This window comes from Labeo rohita, chromosome 25 (genome assembly GCF_022985175.1).
Source record: "Labeo rohita strain BAU-BD-2019 chromosome 25, IGBB_LRoh.1.0, whole genome shotgun sequence".
NCBI classification, from domain to species: domain Eukaryota; kingdom Metazoa; phylum Chordata; class Actinopteri; order Cypriniformes; family Cyprinidae; genus Labeo; species Labeo rohita.
Window position 1 is genome coordinate 9,999,149 of NC_066893.1, and position 22,048 is coordinate 10,021,196.

The window sequence follows — 22,048 nt, forward strand, 5'->3', positions numbered from 1 at the left end:
TTGAGAGTACCACACCACGAACGTAGTATTTCAGTTGCAGTCTATACAGTGTCAGAAAGCTCTGTTTTGTTCCCTGTCAAAGGAGAAGTCCACTCCCAGAACAACAATTTACAGATAATGTACTCACCCCCTTGTCATCCAAGATGTTCATGTCTTTCTCTCTTCAGTTGTAAAGAAATTATGTTTTTTGAGAAAAACATTTCAGGATTTTTCTCCATATAATGGACTGATATGGTGCCCCGAGTTTGAACTTCCAAAATACAGTTTAAATGGGGCTTCAAACGATCCCAAATGCGGTTGTAAACGATCCCAGCTGGGGAAGAAGTGTCTTATCTAGCGAAACGATCATGAACATCTTGGATGACAAGGGGGTGAGTACATTATCTGTACATTGTTGTTCTGAAAGAGGACTTCTCCTTTAAATGGAAAATGCCTTATCATATTACCCAGAATTCCTAAGGTGTATTTTGCTGTGATCACATGAGCAGCTGGTGAAAATCTTCCTGTTGGTTGGTACTGGTTGGTATTGCTTTTTTGTGGCTGTGATACTTATCTAATGATGAAAGGCCTCATCATATTGAAACCCATCCTACGGTCTCCTGGTGACTCACGATGGGTCATGGACTTTCCTTTGACAGTGAATTAGCCTCAACGTGATGTGTAGGTGCCCTTAGGTGAAGAAACATCCTCTTGTCATATCAAGTGACCTGATCACTATCACACATAGCCAAGGTGCTGACAAGTTGTTGCCCTTCTAATCTGCAGTCAGAGAAACTACAATGAATTCTCTTGAAGCTCCACATCTATGGAGACCTTTCATGTACAGTATGTGTTGCATGTGATGGATTGAAAAAAAAAAAATCTATGGGTTTAATAACTGGGCCGAAGCATAACATAGAGGCTTCGTCCATGAAAGGGGTTAATGAGATGTTTAATGCATTACTTTCTAATGGCCATTATAGGCTCCGCTTATTCTTCAGCAATGAACCATTACTGGCTTTTATCTCATGTCCCCAGAGAGCTTTGTAACCCTCTGCTTCCATTACCCATTCATTGGGTGCTTTAATGCACCGGGATGCTTTGAATAAATTGCAACATACTCAACATAAAAATTTGCTTGATGGCATTAAACACATGGGTTTGTGGATACCATATGGGTTTGTGGAGACCAGCTACTGCTGGTCAAGTCAAATAAATATTATACTTGTCTTTCTCTGACACTGCATCATTTATCTAAATGAGATTGTTGCTTATAATGCTTGTGCAACAGCTGGGGTTCTGTGAGTGGTTGCTGCTAGGGCATTGCCATGTGGTCACTAAAGTGTTTTGAATGGTTTAGCATGTTGCTGTGTGGTTGCTAAGATTGTTTTGAATGGTTTGAGTGTTGTGTGGTCACTAAGGCGTTCTAGATGTTTTATCGTGTCCATATGTGGTATCTAAGGTGTTCTGGGTGTTTTAGTTTGTCTGTATGTGGTTGCTAAATGGTTTAGATGGTTGTTATGAAGTATTTAATGTGTATTTGAATGGTTTAGATTGTTGCTGTGTGGTTGCTAAGGTGTTCTGATTGGTTTAGAGTGTTGCTGTGCAGTATCCAATGTGTTCTGAATTATTTGAACTGTTGCTGTGTGGTTGCTAAGGTGTTCTAAGTGTTTTAGTATGTTGCTATGCAGTATCTAATATGTTCAGAATGGTTTAGAGTGTTGCTGTGTGGTTGCTAAGGTGTCCTGTGTGTTTTAGTGTGTTGCTATGCAGTATGTAATGTGTTCCAAATGGTTTCATCTTGCTTTGTGGTTGCTAAGGTGTTCTAAGTGTTTGAGTGTGTTGCTATGCAGTATGTAAAATGTGTTCTAAATAGTTTGGGTGTTGCTGTGTGGTTGCTAAGGTGTCTAAAGTGTGTTGCTATGCAGTATCTAATGTATTCCAAATGCTTAAGAGTGTTGCTGTATGGTTGCTAAAGTGTTCTGATTGGTTTAGTGTGTTGCTATGCAGTGTCTAATGTATTCTGAATGATTTAGAGAGTGTTTGTCTGGTTGCTAAAGTATCCTAAGTGTTTTAGTGTGTTGCTATGCAGTATCTAATGTATTCTGAATGGTTTAGAGTGTTGCTGTATGGTTGCTAAGGTGTTCTGATTGGTTTAGTGTGTTGCTATGCAGTGTCTAATGTATTCTGAATGGTTTCATCTTGCTTTGTGGTTGCTAAGGTGTTCTAAGTGTTTGAGTGTGTTGCTATGCAGTATCCAATGTATTCCAAATGGTTTGGAGTGTTGCTGTATGGTTGCTAAGGTGTTCTGATTGGTTTAGTGTTGCTATGCAGTGTCTAATGTATTCCAAATGGTTTCATCTTGCTTTGTGGTTGCTAAGGTGTTCTAACTGTTTGAGTCTTTTGCTATGCAGAATCCATTGTATTCCAAATGGTTTAGATTGTTGCTGTGTGGTTGCTAAGGTGTCCGAAGTGTTTAGTGTGTTGCTATGCAGTATCTAATGTATTCTGAATGGTTTCATCTTGCTTTGTGGTTGCTAAGGTGTCCTAAGTGTTTGAGTGTGTTGCTATGCAGTATCTAATGTATTCTGAATGGTTTCGTCTTGCTTTGTGGTTGCTAAGGTGTCCTAAGTGTTTGAGTGTGTTGGTATGCAGTATCGAATGTGTTCTGAATGGTTTGGAGTGTTGCTGTATGGTTGCTAAGGTGTTCTGATTGGTTTTGTGTGTTGCTATGCAGCATTCAATATATTCCAAAAGGTTTAGAGTGTTGCTGTGTGGTTGCTGAGGTGTTTTGAGTGTTTAGGTGTGTTGCTATGTCATTGCTGTGGTAATTTTAGTGTTTAGTTGTGGTGCTATGTGGTTGCTAAGGTGTTTTGAGTGTTCAGGTGTGTTGCTATGTGGTTACTAAGGTGTTTCGAGTGTTCAGTGTGTTATGGGGTTGGTAAGGTGTTCTGAATATTTCAGTGTGTATTTCTGTGTAGTTGCTGAGGTATTTTGAGCATTTAAGTGTGTTGCTATGCGGTTACTAAGATGTTTTGAGTGTTTAGGTGTGTTGCTATATGGTTACTAAGGTATTTTGAGTGTTTAGGTGTGTTGCTATATCATTGCTGTGGTAATTTTAGTGTTTAGGTGTGGTGCTGTGTGGTTGTGAAGGTGTTTTGAGTGTTTAGGTGTGTTGCTATGTGGTTACTAAGGTGTTTCGAGTGTTTAGGTTTGTTTCTATGTAGTAGCTGAGGTATTTTGATCATTTACGTGTGTTGTTATGCGATTAGTAAGATGTTTTAAGTGTTTAGGTGTGTTGCTATGTCGTTGCTGTGGTAATTTTAGTGTTTAGGTGTGGTGCTATGTGGTTGCTAAGGTGTTTTGAGTGTTTAGGTGTGTTGTTATGTGGTTACTAAGGTATTTTGAGTGTTTAGATGTGTCGCTATGTGGTTACTAAGGTTTTTAAGCATTTACGTGTGTTGCTATGGGGTTGCTAAGGTTTTTTGAGTGTTTAGTATGTTGCTATGTGGTTGCTAAGGTGTTTTGTGTGTTTAGGTGTGTTGTTATGTGGTTATTAAGGTGTTTTGAGTGTTTAGGTGTGTTATAGGGTTGGTAAAGTGTTCTGAGTATTTCAGTGTGTTTCTATGTAGTTGCTGAGGTATTTTGAGCATTTAAGTGTGTTGCTATGTGGTTACTAAGGTATTTTGAGTGTTTAGGTGTGTTGTTATGTGGTTGCTAAGGTGTTTTGAGTGTTTAGATGTGTTTCTATATGGTTACTAAGGTAATTTGAGTGTTTAGGTGTGGTGCTATGTGGTTGCTAAGGTGTTTTGAATGTTTAGGTGTGTTGCTATGTGGTTACTAAGATCATTTGAGTGTTCAGATGTGTTGCTATGGGGTTGCTAGGGTGTTCTGGGTGTTTCAGTGTGTTGCTATGTGGTTGCTAAGGTGTTTTGAGCATTTAGGTGTGTTGCTATGTGGTTACTAAGGTAATTTGAGTGTTCAGATGTGTTACTATGGGGTTGCTAGGGTGTTCTGGGTGTTTTAGTGTCTTGTTATGTATGTTTTGAATAGTTAGAGTGTTATTATATGGTTGCACTCTATTATAGGGATTCTTCCTTCAGTGTAAGTTTATGGGAATTTTTGGCTGTTTTACATCTGATGGATTAGAAATGTAATAGTACACATCTCTCCTCAACAAGCCACATTATTTGAGGTATCAGTCATTCACTTTCTTTATGACACACTCACATATATAATGCACAACTTATCTGAATTATGTCTACCACTTTAGTTGTGTTTTGTCAAACAGCTTGCAAACCTGATTTGCATAAGAACTCTTACTTCCGACAGCTCTTTCAAGGATGTTGTTTTTCATTTCTATAGTGCTGAGCTGTCATCCGGTGTTTCATAAGTACTTCCAGCTCTTACATAAGACGCGTCAGCCAGCGTTTTGATTCATGTGGATGGATTGTCCCTCTGCAATGACACCGAGATTGGTTTTGATAACAGGGCCAGTGGAGCACGAGAAACAAAATGGACAATCACTGGCAAACCTAATGGAGTCTTGTACTTTATCACCTTCATAAAACACTCCGTTTCTCCTGTTCCCCACACGCACCCGCACAATCCGCCAGGCTGTTATGCAAGGTTAGCATTGGGTTATCGGCAATCGTTATGAATTGGCTTGTATTTCCTTGCATCCTGATTGGACGCCTGTGGTGCAACATGAGATTTGTCTTTTTTCTTGTAACACCGGCAGGTACAAGATACAGTATGTACTGTACAATCATTAATACTAGTTATATTTCCACAGCCTCTGCTCATAACATGTCTAGTAAAGCTTTTTGTCTGAAAACATATTATCACGCGTCATAATATAATATAATAGGCTGCAGTTATTGTAATGCATGTGTTTGTTATTGACTTCTGTGAGCTTAAGCAATCACTTATTGTGTTTAATCATTCAGTGTAGTTTACTTCAAAACAAAGTAGTGTTTCATATTAAGTATAAAGAAGTGTCACATTGGTGAGTTATGGTACATTTATTTTAGTCACAAATGGAGTTGTGCTTCTTTCTGTCTTGCAATAGGTCACTTTAGCAGTCTGTGTTTACTTAAAAATTACGCCAGAGAGCTTTTATCTCTTTAGACATTTTGTTTCTTGTAGCAGTATGTTGTGATATTGGCTTCCTTTTATCCTGTGTAGTTTCCTTTTTTGTTTGTTTATTCATTATTTGCATTTTGTGTTTTATGCTTCTGTTTTTTTTTTTTTTAATTATTATACTTGTTTTTTGTTTAATGTTGTTTCTAGTTTGTTTTTGTTTCCCTTTGTCTTTAGCCAGCAAATAAGATTAGAAATGTGTTGTTGTTTTTTTGTATATGACTATTGCAAATTATGCAAATTATTGTTTTCTTTTTTCCACAAAACTTTATCAGCTTTCTATATCATCCTGTGTCCCCGCGGTTCTGTTTTTTTATTATTTTTTTTTTTTATTTATTTAATTTTTTTTTTTACTGAACATCTGCTATCATCTCTGTACGAGTTTTTTTTTTTTTTTTTTTTTTTACTGCTGCAAAGGCCTATTACAGTGTCCGCTTCCCTATGTCTTGTTGCCATGCTCAGAATGAGTCATCAGTTCACCATTGGTTGGCAAGTCTCCAAATCTCTCTGTGCAGAACAAATAGACAAAGCAGCCTTGTGAAATCTGCATTACCAATTCCTCTTATACTGAGCGCTTAATTATGATGGGTTAGTGTGATTAACAATTGAGCTTCACAAGTATTTGTGAAATGCATTTAGTTTTATCCAGTGTGGTGATTTAGGGATTAAATATAAACCAGTGCTGGTAAAAACTAAATGTTGTTTCTTGTCAGTAAACTTGTCAGTTTGCTTTTTGCATGTTGTTTTTTTTTTGTTTGTTTGTTTGTTTGTTTGCTTGTTACCTTTATTTATTTATTTATGTATTATATTTTGCTGTCATTGCATCAACAAAGAAACAAACCTGGTGTTGTTTTGTGCTGTTTTTTTTGTTTGTTTGTTTTGTTTTGTTTTGCTTTGTTTTTTCATTGTATAAACATTTTCTATTGTTGTTTATTTGTTTCTATTTTTCTTTTCTTGTTGTTTTTGTTTTGGGTTTTGTTTCATCTTGTTTTGTTTTTCTTTTGTGTTAATAGGTTATAAATCCTCCCCATATATTTTATCTTAATTTGATGTTTAACCAGGGTTATAATAGTTCACAAAAACTAAAAACGTAAAAACGTCTATTACTTAAAATAGAATTTACATTAAGTGAGATAAAAAAGATAATATTACCAAAAACTATAAAATTATACTAAAATGCTGTCATTGCATCAACAAAGAAACAAAACAACAAATGGCTGTTTTTTTATTTGTTTTGTTTTTTGTTTTGTCATTGCATCACCAAACAAAATATAAACATTTTCTGTTGTTGTTTATTTGTTTTTTCTTTTCTTTTCATATTGTTTTTGTTTTGGGTTTTGTATCATTTCATTTTGTTTTTTTGTTTTAGGTTGTTGTAGGTTATAATTCTTCCCCAAATATTTAATATTAATTTGATATTTAACCAGGGTTGTAATAGTTAACCAAAACTAAGACTGTAAAAAAGAAAAAAAGGTCTGTTACATAAAACAAAATAAACATTAAGTGAAATTAGATCAACAAAGAATTAGATCAACAAGGAATCAAAACAATAAATGGGCTGTTGTTGTTTTGTTCAAGTTTTTTTTTTTTTGCCGTTGCAGCAAACAAAATATAAACATTTTCTATTGTTGTTTATGTGTTTTTCCTTTTCATGTTGTTTTAGTTTTGTTTAGTTTTGTTTTGGACTTTGTTTCTTTCATTTCGTTTTTGCTTTTTTTGTTTCTCTTTTGTGTTAATTATAATTCCTCCCCAAATTTTTCATCTTAACTTGATATTTAACCAGGGCTATAATAGTTAACTAAAATACAACTGTAAAAAAAAAGGTATGTTACTTAAAAAAAAACGTTAAGTGAAATGAAATTGTTTTTGAAATTGTTTTGCCATCGCATCGATAAAAGAAAATCTAAACATTTTCTATTGTTGTTTATTTGTTTTCCCTTTTCTTTTCATGCTGTTTTTTGTTTTGGGTTTTGTTTTGTTGTGTTTTGCTTTTTGTTTTGTTTTTTCTTTTGTGTTAATAGGTTAGAATTCCTCCCTAAGTATCATTAACCAGGGTTATAATAGTTAACTAAAACTAAAACCATAAAAAAGTCAAAAGTAAACATTAAGTGAAATAAAAAAATGAATGTAAAAAATAGAATCTAATTCAAAATATTGCTAAAAACTATAAAATTCTACAAAAATGACTCTGTATTTGACTCATGCTCTCTTTGATTTGCTTTTTCAGTAAATCAGTAGATTTAAAATACCATCACACAGTACTGTGGTCTTCTCTACTACGTTTCAAACGAGCCATTTTGTTTTATTCACATTTTGTGAATAAAACTAATGCAGTCTGATTGAAAAGATGATCTAAGTCTGTGTCAGAGGAACAGCGATGAACTGCAGTAACCAGTTTTCACTTTTTTTCTGCATTGCAGCTTGCATGGACGATACCACGAGCTGGCTCCACATTTGGTTCCAATGGACTACACCAACGACCCTGATGTTAAAATCCCTTTAGCTCTCATAGTCAACATGCCAGAACTAAAGGTAATTCTAACTATTCACTGTAGAATTCTACTTCTAGTTCGCATACAACAGCTAAGGGGGGGAAGAATTATTCCCGTTCTCTTGTTTAAGCAACATGATGCTTGTGCAATGACCCTCTCTGCACTTTTAGTTTATATCAAATATAATAGACACTAGTTTTTATAGGGCAAAATTGGTTTTTAATGACCACGCTGGCTGGGCTGTTTATATGACAAAGCACAAGCGGTGGGAGCAAGGGATATTACACCACTATGCTTGTGAAAGTTAACGCTCCATGAGATGGTGCCGTTTCAGCAAATTATGTTAGCGCTTTAGATTTTCCATGGTTGTAAAGACGCATACGTTTAATCGGACTACAGCGTCAAGAGATCATTTATAGGATTAGCCAATAAGAGCATTAGCATTATGCTAGCATTAAAGTAATAATTATGCTACTTTATTGAGGTAGTGCTTTATTAGCACCATTCCTGAGCTGATTATAGTAAAACTCTTTCAGATTATCTCCTTTCAAAGATGAGCTTGTGCGTTTTTTTTAACTCTGTAAAGCTTACGGTATCATATTTGATATGCAAATTACTATGGCCTCTAAATTATCAGTATGATCAGCTTTGCTGAAAAACCTGTTTTTCACTCTACTGCATTTATAGGTTATGCTTTTTTAACTAGTAAAGAAACTAGAGGATTCAAGCTGAGGATTTATTATTACGGTCATATCGCTGATCCAATCTCACCTTTCCTTAATAATTTAGACCCAACTCTCAGTCAGTCAAAATTTGTCAGATGTTACAGTTCCAGAATGAGCCCCATTATGTCCCTCTTGCTGGAGACATATTTTTACCGCCCTCTAAAGCCGTCAGATGGACGAAGGAGCTAATAAACCTGACCCTAGGAGGTGGGTGATACTGATGGAGACCACTCAAGCTTGGATTGATGAGGCGACGACAGCTTCCAGTTTCCACAGATCCTCTCACCCTTCATAAACATAAATCTCTACCCCCTTCAGTCTGATAATTAGCCTTTTCGTGCAAAAGTGGGGTGATTTAACACATCACAGCATTAGAGAGCTGTCTACTTGACATCTGCCAATACAAATGCCTCTGAGTTTTTTGACATGCATTCCAGGTATTTTAAACAATGCATTCAGAAAGCTAGTGCAAATACTTGATTTATCGTTCAGAATTTGAAGGAGTATTAGGTATACCACTGTTCCATATCCAAGGAATTTCAACAAAAAACTTAATTTTGTGTAAAACGCAGTTAGAGAACAGTAACCACTGTAGCATGAAAGAAGATTAAAACAAAAATTTTGGAGGGTTACAGCTTTCAGAAATTAGTAGGAAGTGTATAGGCCCTTGCTTTGAGTGACTTTAGCATATCTGTGGCCGCAGGACATCACTAGTTTCGTGTGACATCACTGCGCTGGTGTGATTTTGGTCCACTCTTCTTTCACTCTCTTTCACAGTTTGGTAACTATAGTGGGTTTCTTAGACACAATTTTGTCAGCAAAAGATTTTCAATCTAGTTTAGATCAGAACTCTGGCCCGGCCATTTTGTTATTTTTATGTTCTTATCTTTAAGGAACTGCTTTACCTTGCGTGAAAATTGCAGGTTGATTGGGAGATACTTGCAAAGAAGATACCACATGTTGCTGAAGGACATTCTGATAAACATTTGCATTCATTCCCTGCCATGTATCTGTATAAGAAAACAGCCCCCAAACCATGATCCTTGCTTCTCCACCTTTCACTGACTTCTTTACGCACTTGGTCTTCAGTCTTTCGTCAGTCTGATGCCGAACAAAAAGATTTCCATCAGACCCAAATAAATTAATCTTGCTCTCATCACTAAAGTGAACTTTGGAGCAGTTCTCCTCCCTTCACGCATAGTGCTCCTCAGCCTTTTGATTCTCTCTGCTGATCAGAGGTTTGGTCACTGCAGAGTGCACATTCAGTTAGGCTTCTCTTGGCAAGCAATTCCAGCTGCAGTGCTGAACCCACTCCCTATTGAGAGTCTCTGGGTTGTCCTGTCTTCTTGTGCATTTGTCTTACGTGCATGACCAGCCTTTTTTTTTGGGCAGTTAACTGAATTAGTGTCATTGTAAACTTACAATATTTGAGAAATCGTAGATTTGGATTGACCAGCTTCTCTCGCAATGGCTGAAAGGTTCCTGTTCCAGGGTTTCAGTCACCTTAGAGTGGCCTGCCATCTTGCAATCTCAGTGAAAACTGGAGGAATGCTGGCAGTTAAATAGAGATTGTCATATAATTAAGGAAATTAGCACCATGTGCCATATTAACACCAATAACTTGATGGTATGTGTAAGTGTGTAATTTAAGAAAAATGTGTAATTTAAGAAATGGTAGGTTGTTCACAAATTTTCTGTATTCTTCACAATATAGTAGATATTCAGTCTCCTCAACTGACCAGGGGTGCGTTTCCCAAAAGCATCGTTAGCCAACTATGGTCGCAAATTCTGTCATTACCAACATAATTCAACGATTCAGAGTTTCCCGGAACCATAGTTCAAACGAACAATCGCAAACAGTGTCACAAACTTGCGTGGTTGGAACTACAGCTCTCAACCTGTGGTTAGAAGCATAGTTCCTTGTTAGTAAGACATATGGGCTCAATAAATTATGCTTTTGGGCACAATAAGCAAGCTAACATACAGTACAATCTATATCTTTCACTCGATTTAAATATAAATGCATTTTAATCTATGTATTTTTAAGCTTTCTCTGTAAGCATCATTTTTGAATAGTGTGCATGCGCATAAATGCCAAAGTAAACGCCGGAGTATGATGTAAGAGGGAACCCGCGATGAATCAAACATCAAATAGAGCGAAATGACATGGAACAAAAAATAGTAAATTAGTCATCAGGTGCCATGTTCAATATAGCCACATTTTAGAGATCTCTAATCAGTTAAATAGCAGAACTTATTACTCGGTGACAGTGGCCCTACATTGTTGAACTAATGTGGTTCAAACGATGGAGATGCGACCGTGTTCGGAAAAACAGTCGTGACTAGCTAGTTCGTGTCCACAAGTAAATATAATCACCGCATGAAGCACTGCACATATGTGACACTGGACCAAAAAACAATTAATAACGGTAAATTTTGAAATTCATACATCATCTAAAAGCTGACTAAATAAGTTTTCCGTTTATGTATGGTTTGTTAGGACAATATTTGGCTGAGATACAACTATTTGAAAATCTGTAATCTAATTCAGAACTCTGTGTGCTAACAGAACTTATACCTAAAATCCTATGTGTAAAATGTGCTATTTTGACCTTGCGGATAGTAAAATATCACTGGGGATAGTTGTATTTATAACTATGCGCAGGATGTTGAGTGTTTCAAGCAGAGCTGAAACATCAGGGTTGATCTGGCTCTGCTGTGTTCATGCTACTGTTCCCAGAGCTGTTGAGTCAGCTAGTAGCACAGGGCATAAAAATTCCTTTAGGCCAATAGCCAGTAAGAAATATATGGGCGCCAGTTTGGGGAGTCAGCCTTTCTACATTTTATACATGACTCACTCAGCAAAACACCCTCTGCTGCACACATGCCACACATTTGCACTCTACAGCCAGGCCTAGATACAATTTGCAGATGTTTTCTGCATCTACATTGCAATGAAAAATATATTAACTTATATTAATAGTTAGGTATTTTTATGGTGATGGCATTGTACCTTTTTCTAGTTCTATACAAGTAATCTAATATAATCACATTGTTACTCACATGGCGCAGCTGATTGGTTCTTTTCACATCACCAGCCAATGAGATTAATGCTCAACATTCAAATACTTGGCTAGTGCTTGTTGTAGCAGTTGCAGTGTGCTTCAGAAACCCTCCACCTCCCCAGTTCCACCTTTATAGATCTGCTACATGTATCTTATATATGGGGGTTATTTCATATATGTTATATGTGTAGTAGCAGTGTTTCTTACATCTGTGGATGTATTTGGAGTAGCAAGCCTCGGTACTTGCTCTGCCGCAGCAGCGTAACAGATCTATTCCACCAAGACCAAACACATTAACATTGCCATGTATATTACCATGCTAAACTCTCTGAGAGTTGTCGTGACAGAAATACTATAATAGAAAATGGATTATACTAATATTAAACTAATATTGCAACCTTTTTAGTTTTTTTAAAGTACAATCCTAATAAAAGATTCCATTTCTGTTTTCTAGGAGAATCCATTCAGGAATCGGATTGTGGAATCGTTCTCTGAAGACGGCCAGGGGAACCTCAGCTTCAACGATTTTGTAGACATGTTTTCAGTTCTCAGCGAAATGGCTCCTAGAGAACTGAAAGCCATTTACGCTTTTAAAATATACGGTAAAAGTCATATTTTATTACCTCATGTACAGTCCACAAGAACAAAAAAATAAAATGTTTTACAATGTGATTGTTGCAATGCACAGTTTTAGAGGTTGTAATAAACATTTATATTGCAACTTTCATAACGGTGCAGCAACTTTATAACTTAAAGACCTTTTGTGGTTAATTCTCATCTTCTTATTTTGTTCTTAGACTTCAATGTGGATAATTACATCTGCAAGGAGGACTTAGAAAAGACTCTAAACAAGTTAACAAAGGAGGAGCTAACACCAGAGGAGGTTAATCTGGTGTGCGAGAAGGCCATTGAAGAGGCAGACCTGGATGGAGACAACAAGCTCTCCTTTGCCGACTTTGAGAACATGATCTCCAGGGCTCCTGACTTTTTAAGGTAAGAACAATGGATGGAATAAAGTGACTTATTTTCACAAATGTATTCTAATTAGAGTTCAGTTTTGCTGTTATTACTTATTACAAATTATAATAAAGTTAGGATTTTGGTAGTTCAGTCTATTTCAGGTGGTGGAGAATGCGGGCACAATTCTCATTGTATAATTTCATGCATTACTAACATAGATACAATTGAATAAAATTGTCAGATCTAACTCAAAAATGATAATTTAATATTCTCTAGAATTCTGTAGTGCTAGCTTAGCAACATGCCATCATCAAACCTGTTGAAATCTATTGAGTCTACACTATTTGTATCCTGTACACTGGTGTACAAATTACTGTATAAATTTGCTACCTATGTAGAATTTCCCAAATCAGTTGCTTATTAGCTTCTTTTTTAATAGCATGCTGCCTTAGAAAGCTGCTGCTTATGTACTAGTAACTATTTTGTACTTCACTGTAATGATACTTATGATTTATTGGAAGTTAATGTGCTCATATCGGACATAATGGATAAGTCCAGTAAAGCCAGTTATGCTAGTTGCTAATGTTCTGGTTAGCTCTTTAATCTGGAGGCTTCTGATAGAATTTGGCTGCAGTGTGCTTAAATATACTTTATGGGGCAAGAGTTCTTCTGCTTGGCTTTTACAGGCCTTTTTGGACTCACTGTGCCTCAATGACCACATGATTGAGAGTGACAGGACGGTTTTGTACTGTCATTTAGAGACCTGGATGCCAAACAAATCTAGAATTGCTTCCAGCAGCTGTCAGTCAAAGAGAGAATTACTTTCTTGAACAGTCAAAGAAAGATAACGTCAAAGGAATTTATGCCCTTAGCATTCTGCTGACTGACTACTTTTTTGTTAAAGGTAAAGTGTGATATTTCTGCACTAACAAATTACAAAATCAACAAATAAACAACAGTGTTTTGTGTGACTCAGCATTTTAACACTTTAGCGGGAACATGTACCCCTAAATCATATCTCATAGACACATTTATTATAGGGTTTGAGGATAAAGAGTGCTACAAGAGACACTTTTAATCTTATTTCAATTTGTTTTAAAGGTATAGTTCAGTCAAAAATAAAAATTCTGTCATTATGTACTCATCCTTATGTTGTTCTGAACCCGTAAGACCTTCGTTCATCTTCGGAAGATGAGTTAAGATATTTTTGATGAAATCCAAGAGCTTCCTGACCCTGTATAGTAGGGGTGTAATGGTACACAGATGTCACAGTTCGGTACGTACCTCGGTTCGGGGGGTCACGGTTCAATACAATTTAGGTACAACAGAAAAAAAAAAATCTACTGTGCTAGATTTTCTGGATTGAAGGTGAATTGCCTGTATTCATTGTAAGGCCTCACGCACCGAACCGAGATGCCCGTACCGTGACGGTTCAGTACAAATACATGTAACATTACCCCCCCTACTGTATAGACACCAACAAAATTTTAAAAAACCTAAAAAACATATAGAAACCAATAGGCACAATTCAGTCTTTGTAAATTCCTCCAGGGTTCGTACAAGATGCTCAAAGTGAATTTGACTTTCTGAAATTTAAGGCCTGGAAAACCCTTGAAAATAGCAATTTTCCAGAAGAGGTACTTGAAATATGCTTGAATTGTTGAAAGACAATATATTTATGAAATAAGTGTTTAATTTTGTCAACAAGCACATATCTTTTCACACAAAATTCACGCAATTCAAAAAACATCATACCTTTTTTGCTTATTTCAGTTAATGTCAGAAAACAATCAAGCTAAGCAAGTAGTAGTACTGACATTGTCGTGTAAACATAACTGAAGATGTGAAAAGAGGAACAGATGAACCAAGTCAATTGAGTCATTTACGCTGGAACCACTCTGATTTATTTAAATTTGTGACTTCGATTCACTAGCAAAAACCAGATAAAAGAGCCATTCATTGTCGAATTTCAATGATTTTAAAAAGCATTTAGTGATTGGTGAAACTGAGTTTTTCGAAACTCTGAATCAGTTAAAACCATTGCGTCACAAAATGATTCACTATTTCGAAGCGCTCAAATTGGGTTGTGTATCGCAAATCATTTGATTGAAGTTCACTTCCAGACTGAAAATTTACAGATAATTTACCCACCCCCTTGTCATCCAAGGTGTTCATGTCTTTCTAGCACTTACAGGCACTATAGAAATTCACTGTATGGAGAAAAATCCTGAAATGTTTTTTCTTAAAAAAACATAATTTCTTTACGACTGAAGAAAGAAATACATGAATATCTTGGATGACTAGGGGGTGAGTGAATTATCTGTAAATGTTTGTTCTGGAAGTGAACTCCTTTAATGCAGTACTGTTATAAAATCAAAAAGAAAAGAGAAAAGACAGTATACACAAATGCAAATCCCTTAAGCAAATGAACAGCCCTGGAATTTCATTTTACACTATCTGTATGAACCCTGTTTCTCCCTCGCTGTTTTAAACATTCATTCAAATGACAGTAAAGTGTGACATGTGGTTAAAACTGTCCTTTCACGAGAATGACACAGCGCTTCCCACAAGTGACGCATACACAGGTGGTTAATGTCTATTGTTGAAGATCTATGACAAAGGTTTGGAAGTCAATTCTTTCTGCTATTTGATCTGGTGGAATTCCAAATTCATTTCAGAATCAATTTAATTATCAAAATGCCATCAGAAGCCATCTGCTCCTCATCCCGGTTCTTCTCGAATACTTTTTAATATCGCAAAGCTCAATTTTCATCAGTTACCAGTGAGACAGCAAAAATCGACTTGTGTGGTGGTTAAGACTATAAAACGCAAATCCTAAAATATATATCCTGGGTTTGTCACTTTTTTGGACAATGATGCTATCGCTTTAGGGACATGAAAGGACATAATTCGATTTTGACCGGCCCTTAGTTTTTATCTCTAATCTAATATGCTCTCTTTGTCATCTTTCTGTACTGCAGCACCTTCCATATACGAATCTAATATGGCTTCAGCGGAAGACGCCAATGGTGATGTTCCTTGAACAGACAAGTCCACAATGGAGGATAATTGTCTACTGTTGTTTTCCTTTCACTTTCGGAAGCACACTTGACAGGATTACTGACAAATGCATGGCTGTTTCTTCACCATTGGAAAGTTTGGATCAGAAATCCCTAGTGTTTTCAGAGAAAGGAAATGGAAAATTTGAGGCCTTTGTGGGTTTGACCCACACAGCTCGTCCTGGAGTAAAACTGGCGTGGATGTAAACCACTTTTATGGGCTTCTACCAATGTCCGTGGCACATTGGACACAAATTTAACTCACTCTCCCACTTCTAAGACTCTTATTTGGGATCAAATAAATCATGGGACATTCCATTCAGGAAGGGACAAACGAACTGGACAAGAGAGTGAGAGAGAGGGCTACAAGCACATTATTGGCATCAGCGCCACCGAGACAGTGTTTTCTACAGCTATGCAATCTTTCTCCATAAAATGCATGAATTAGATTACGTTCCCCACCTTTTCCCGTTCCCTAATGTCCCTACAGCTTTGCCATTTCACAATCTAATTGCTTATAGAACTGGAGCATGATGACAATCATATCTAAATGTTCTCCAGTTGAATGAAGGGCTCTATCATCATATATTCTCTAATTGTCTTCTCTGTCGTTCGCTCTCCATGTATTTGTTCCGCCCGCAGATCCCTCTGTCCCTTCTGTCCTAACTTGAGGTGTTAGCGTCAAACTGTCTCTTACCTTTTTTCAGTATTTGATGTGATAGAGGGCATTTGACTTAACTTTTAATAAAGTTTTTCTGTTGATTGTTGACTGAGTGCATCTGTTGATGTTTACGGGTTAATGCTTGGTTTTGGTGAAATTACGAAGAATGTTCACGCCAAAATCACCACAAACAGTAGTCAATCAATATACACTTACTTATGGTGGTGGAGTTTTCTGATTACCACCCTATCCCTAATTACTTATATTTTTTATTATAAATATTTGAACTGTACATTGCATATTTGAATATAATTTTAGCCAGGCCCCAGTTATGGCCCTGGTTGTTTCTTTGTCCTCTTCTTGTTCTAGTTCTAGCCTCATGCAGCTGCGAGCCAACCAGCCTTTACATTAAAGATGGGCCAACAATGATTCTTCAGCCTATCCTGTCGTATTCCACTTTAATGACTTTTTAAGCTGAATGAGATCGTTAGGAGCAACGCTGCCTCAGCACTCGTATGATTATACACAGCGCGCTTTGAGCCCAGTAAATCTCCACCCAGAGCTGTCCTTGGCCATATTAGTTCAGCTGATGATTTACTGGGTCAGACGCTTCCTGTCCTTTTAAGTGGGTCCAACATTGATTCAAGTGTGTTAGATGATGTTAGGTGATGTTTTTTTAAAGATGTAAACGTATATGTTATGCTTTGTTTTGGGGGAGTTTTTTGCCAGGGGATTGCTATGTGTTTGCCAGAATATTTTGGGAGTTTGCTATGGTATTGCTATTTGGATGCTAGGCTGTTTTGGATGATTGGTAGGTTAGAGTCCCACCTGAGGTCTATATATATATATATATATATATATATATATATATATATATATATATATATGTATGTATGTATATAGTTCATATTTCTATATCTAGAGAATACAGTCATGGCCAAAAATTTTGACACCCTTGCAGTTCTCTCAGAAAATTGTTCCAGTCGCAAATGTTTTGGTATTCACATGCTTATTGTTTTTGTTTGCACTGCAACAACACAAAAAAACAGAGAAGAAAAGTCAAACTTGATAAAATTTTACACAGAACTCAAAAATGGGCTGGACAAAATTATTGGCACCTTGTCAAAATTGTAAGAAATAATTGCTTTTCAAGCATGTAATGCTCCTGTAATTTGTATTTAGACACACCTGTGGCAAATAACAGGTGTGGGCAATATAGTGATCACACTTGCAACCAGTTAAAATTGAGAAAAGTTGACTCAACTTTTGTGTTGTGTGTCACACTGATCATGGAGAAAAGAAAGAAGTGAAAAGAGTTGTCTATGGATTTGAGAGAAAAAAATGTGGAAAAACATGGATAATCTCAAGGCTACAAGTCCATCTCCAGAGATCTTAAAGTTCCTGTGTCCACTGTGCGCAATATCATCAAGAGGTTTACAGCCCATGGCACTTAGCTAACCTTCCTGGACGTGGATGGAAGAGCAAAATTAATGAAAGGTTTTGAGGTTCAAAGATGTTTTGGGGTTGCTTTGTTGCTTCTGGCACTGGATGCCTTAACTGTGTGAAGAGTATCATGAAATCTGATGATTACCAAAGAATTTTGGGGCACAACGTAGTGCCAGTGCCAGAAAGCTGCGTCTCCACCAAAGGTCATGGGTCTTCCAGCAGGACAATGACCCAAAACACACATCAAAAAGCATTTAGAAATGGTTTCAAAGAAAGCGCTGGAGAGTTCTGAAATGGCCAGTCCAGATCTGAATCCCATAGAACACCTGTGGAGAGATCTCAAAACTAATGAAAAATTCATTGTCTTTTAGTTTAAATCTTTTTGAAAATTCTGTGTCAAATTGTGTCACTCCGGTTACTGGTTACAAGGGAACGAGCGTTGCGTTGCTGACACTATGGGTACTTGTAAATGAATCCACAGTAAAATTAAGTGAACAAAAGACAGAGTTCTTACTGACGTGCTCTGGAACTTCATTAAAAATAAAATTGATCTACTCTTTCCTAGCGTTGGGATCAGAAGGAAAGAATGTTTTTTTTCCATGAACTGTATTGTATTCAGAGTGATCGTTTAGTACCTGTGTAGACATGCATGTCGTCTCTCTGGTAAACACCATGTGTGAATTGGTGGGCGGGGCTAAACAGGCAGTGATGTTGATTTTCTTCTGCGGAGGCGGTGCTTATCCACACTATTACATCATAGTGTAGAACATTCCAAAAACTGTCGTTTTGGCAGACTGCCTTCAATAAAAGCTGTTTTTAGACTAATGACAAAGTTTTGAGTTCTAAAGCTTACAGGATGTTTTTATAGTACAATGACGTGTTATGTCTAAAGGTCAAGGGAATTTTGGTTTCTCAGTTCATGACCCCTTTTAATTGGTCACCACTGACTTGTCATCTTGATAGTCTTGACAATTGTTGTAATTGACTTATCTAAAATAAATAAGCATACGCACACCATATGAGGTGCAGGTCAGAAAACACTAAAATTTAGTAGAGAAACTCACTTGCATAGAATATTCTTTATTTTACCAACGTTTCAGCCGAACTGTCTTCTCGATGTAATTGACTTATCTATCTCATAATTTCTTTGTCATAATTTCAACTGTCATCACTGACTTATCTTGATTGTCTTGACAACTGTTGTAATTATGACTTATCTATTTCATAATTGTTCCAGTCATAATGTCAGCTTTGTCATCATTGCCTTATCTTAATCGTCTTGACATTTTTTTGTAATCAAGACTTATCTATTATTTGTTTTTGTCATAATTTCAACTTTTTTTGTTATAATTATGACTTTATCTCATAATTGTTTTGTCATAATTTCAAGTTTTTTATTTCAGAATTTCAACTTTGTCATCGACTTGTCATCTTGATCATCTTGACATTTGTCATAATTATGACTTATCTATCTCATAGTTGTTCTGACATAAATTCAGCCTTTTGTCATGTCTGTATCTCATAATTTCAACTTTGTCATCAGTGACTTGTCCTCTTTATTGTCTTGACATTTGTCATAAATATGACTTATCTATCTTATAATTGGTTATGTAATAATTACAACTTTTTGTCATGATTATGACTGTTTATCTCATAATTTCACCTTTGTCATCAGTGACTTGCCATCTTCACCATCTTGACATTTGTCAAAATTATGACTTATCTATTTCATAATTGTTTTTGTCATAATTTCAGCTTTTTTGTCATGATCATGATTTGTCAGTTCATAATTTTTAACTTTGTCATCACTGACTTGTCACCTTGCTCGTCTTGACATTTCTCGTAATTATGACTTTTTATCTCATAATTTCAACTTTGTCATCATAGACTTTATCTCATAATTATGACTAGTCAGTTTACTATGACTTCACTGTCATCACTGACTTTTTATCTCATAATTTCAACTCTGTCATCTTGACATTTGTCGTAATTATGACTTATCTCATAATTGTTTTTGTCCTAATTTTAACTTTTCTGTCATGAATATGTGTCATGAATTGTTTTTCTCATAATTTTAACTTTGTTGTAATTGATTTGTTGTCTTTATCTCATAATTATGACTTTATCTCAGAATTGTTTTAATAAAAATATCTCATAATGTAAGTCTAGTGAATTAAACCCATTTTATCATCTGCTGGGGGAAATCACTGCTTATGTTATAGATCTTTTTTTTTTAATCGAAAAACTGCGTATTTCAGAGGTAATTTATGTCTGTAGCACAAAGTTTAATATGAGCACCATATAGCAACAAAATTATCTTAAAGGGATAATCAACTTAATAATAAACTTAAAATCATTTACCCACCCTTATGTTTTTCCAAACCTGTATGACATTCTCCCTTTTGTGGAACACAAAAGAAGATTGTTTGAAAAATGTCTGTGCTTTGTTTTTTTGTTTGTTTGTTTGTTTGTTTTTTGTCCATACAATCGAAGTCAAAGGGGTCAGTGTGAATAAATGATGACAGAATTTTTATTTTGAAATATCCTGGCCCTTTAAATGCTAAAAAAAAAAAAAAAAAAGCATCCATTATCTGAATTGGTTTGATATACACATACTGGAAACAGCTAAAATGGACTTTAAAATAAATACAAATGCACTTAGACCTTTGTTAATGGTCAAAAGATCCCATTTGCAGGGCTTACGTAACCCATGAAAATGCTTCTCAGACATAAAACAAGACATGCCTGGATGAATTGGTGAGGGACCGTTTTGGCGATATCACAGCGGTGTGCAGTCATTAGGGATAACGCCGCCTGCGCTAATATGCAGTTAATTCCTCATCCCTTTACCTCCAACTCCCTTTATGAGGACTGTATTAAAAACTCCAGTGGGATGTAAGTGCTGATGATGCGCCTCCGTTAATTACGCCTCTCACCCTGAGCATCTGCTGATTTAGATGTGCTTCTGTTCCAGTCAGATACAGCCACTCAGGCTGCTGACAGTAATATAGGCATTAGAGCATTGATTCTTTCGGACGCGGGGCATAAAATGGGACGTCAGTGACTCACACATGCGCGGCGGCTCGCGCACACACTCACTGTACTGGCCTTGGCTGCCCTCTAATCTTATTAGCCCAGTGATGTTTGCCAATATGGCATCCAAAGAGTTTCAAAACGATCCATTTTGGTGTTTTTTAGGAGCCAGTTCGATAATAAAGGCAGGGTATATATCAGTATTACTGGATGTGTTCAAGTAATGGCTTTTTCGTCAGGCAAACGCGGTACACTAATCTCCTGATCAATAATGATAAACAAGGAAACACAATACGTTCTTTTGAGTCTGCAAACACAACATCCTACGTTTACACAATGCTTTTACATCCAATTTTGGAGCTTTACCATTAGCATTAGCATTCCAAATGTCTATTTTGCCACTGGGGCTATAAGCTAACATGATTTAGCATGGCAACGTGTGTTTCTAAGTGGGTTTATCTGAAATCAGAATCCACCTTACTTTAAAAAGCTTAAGTATTTAAAGTGGCAGATGCCAAAACTGCAGCCCACGTTTAATAAGCAGGACATGTTAATGTTCATGGAGTTTGTTAATGTTACCATTATAGTTATCGTTATCTTATTATCACTTTTTATTATCGCTTTTGTGTAAACAGGCCTTTACTGTATATCTGTATGATTTCACTAAGGACGTCATCTACTGCTGTCAAATTATTAATCACGATCAATGGCATCCAAAATAAAAGTTTTTGTTTACTAGTCTGATGTCATAATCAGCTCCGGCTCTGCGGTGATCTTCAGCACTGTCGCACAGCGGGGAGACGCTGGGCTGGGCTCTGGATCAGGGATAGACACTCTCCAGACACCAGATGATAGCTTCCCTCCAGCTCAGTCCGGTGATGTCTGGGAGGTCGACGGGGCGGTGGTAATTTGAACCATGGATCCATGGGGAAAACACGGGAAATGGAAAAAAAAAAAACACTGTACAAAACATGGAAACAAAAACGGAGGGGAAACATGTAGCTAACATTCAAAATGCCATCAGTAAAACACACCTGTGTTCATTGTCCATAACATACTCCTGCCTATATCATAACTCACCCACACGACGCCATACACGCTGTCTGCCATCTGCCCTGTACAGTGAAAACCTGGATTCATCCGTGAAGAGAACACCTCTCCAAAGTGCCAGACGCCATCGAATGTGAACATTTGCCCACTCAAGTCGGTTACAACGACGAAGTACAGTCAGTTCGAGACCCTGATTAGGTCGACAAGCATGCAGATGAGCTTCCCTGAGACGGTTTCTGACAGTTTGTGCAGAAATTCTTTGGTTATGCAAACTGACTGTTGCAGCAGCTATCTGGTTGACTGGTCTCAGACGATCTTGGAGGTGTAGATGCTGGATGTGGAGGTCCTGGGCTGGTGTGGTTACACGTGGTCTGTGGTTGTAAGGCCGGTTGGATGTACTGCCAAATTCTCTTAAAAACACCTTTGGAGGCTTATA

General features: G+C 36.7%; 1 protein-coding gene across 3 annotated transcripts in view; it reads left to right on the forward strand.

The window, feature by feature from the left end:
* The window catches only part of cib2 (calcium and integrin binding family member 2), a 42,695-nt gene extending 26,504 nt beyond the window's left edge, over positions 1-16,191 (forward strand). For 2 of the 3 annotated variants that reach the window (XM_051100349.1, XM_051100348.1), the window contains 4 exons: positions 7,542-7,653; positions 11,858-12,005; positions 12,201-12,396; positions 15,345-16,191. In XM_051100349.1, the coding sequence (XP_050956306.1) occupies positions 7,542-7,653; positions 11,858-12,005; positions 12,201-12,396; positions 15,345-15,366 (478 nt within the window). In that variant the 3' untranslated portion in view covers positions 15,367-16,191. Of the gene's footprint in view, positions 1-4,388; positions 4,609-7,541; positions 7,654-11,857; positions 12,006-12,200; positions 12,397-15,344 lie in introns of those variants that run through there. The other variant, XM_051100350.1, reaches the window with a different exon arrangement.
* The last annotated feature ends 5,857 nt before the right edge of the window (positions 16,192-22,048 follow it).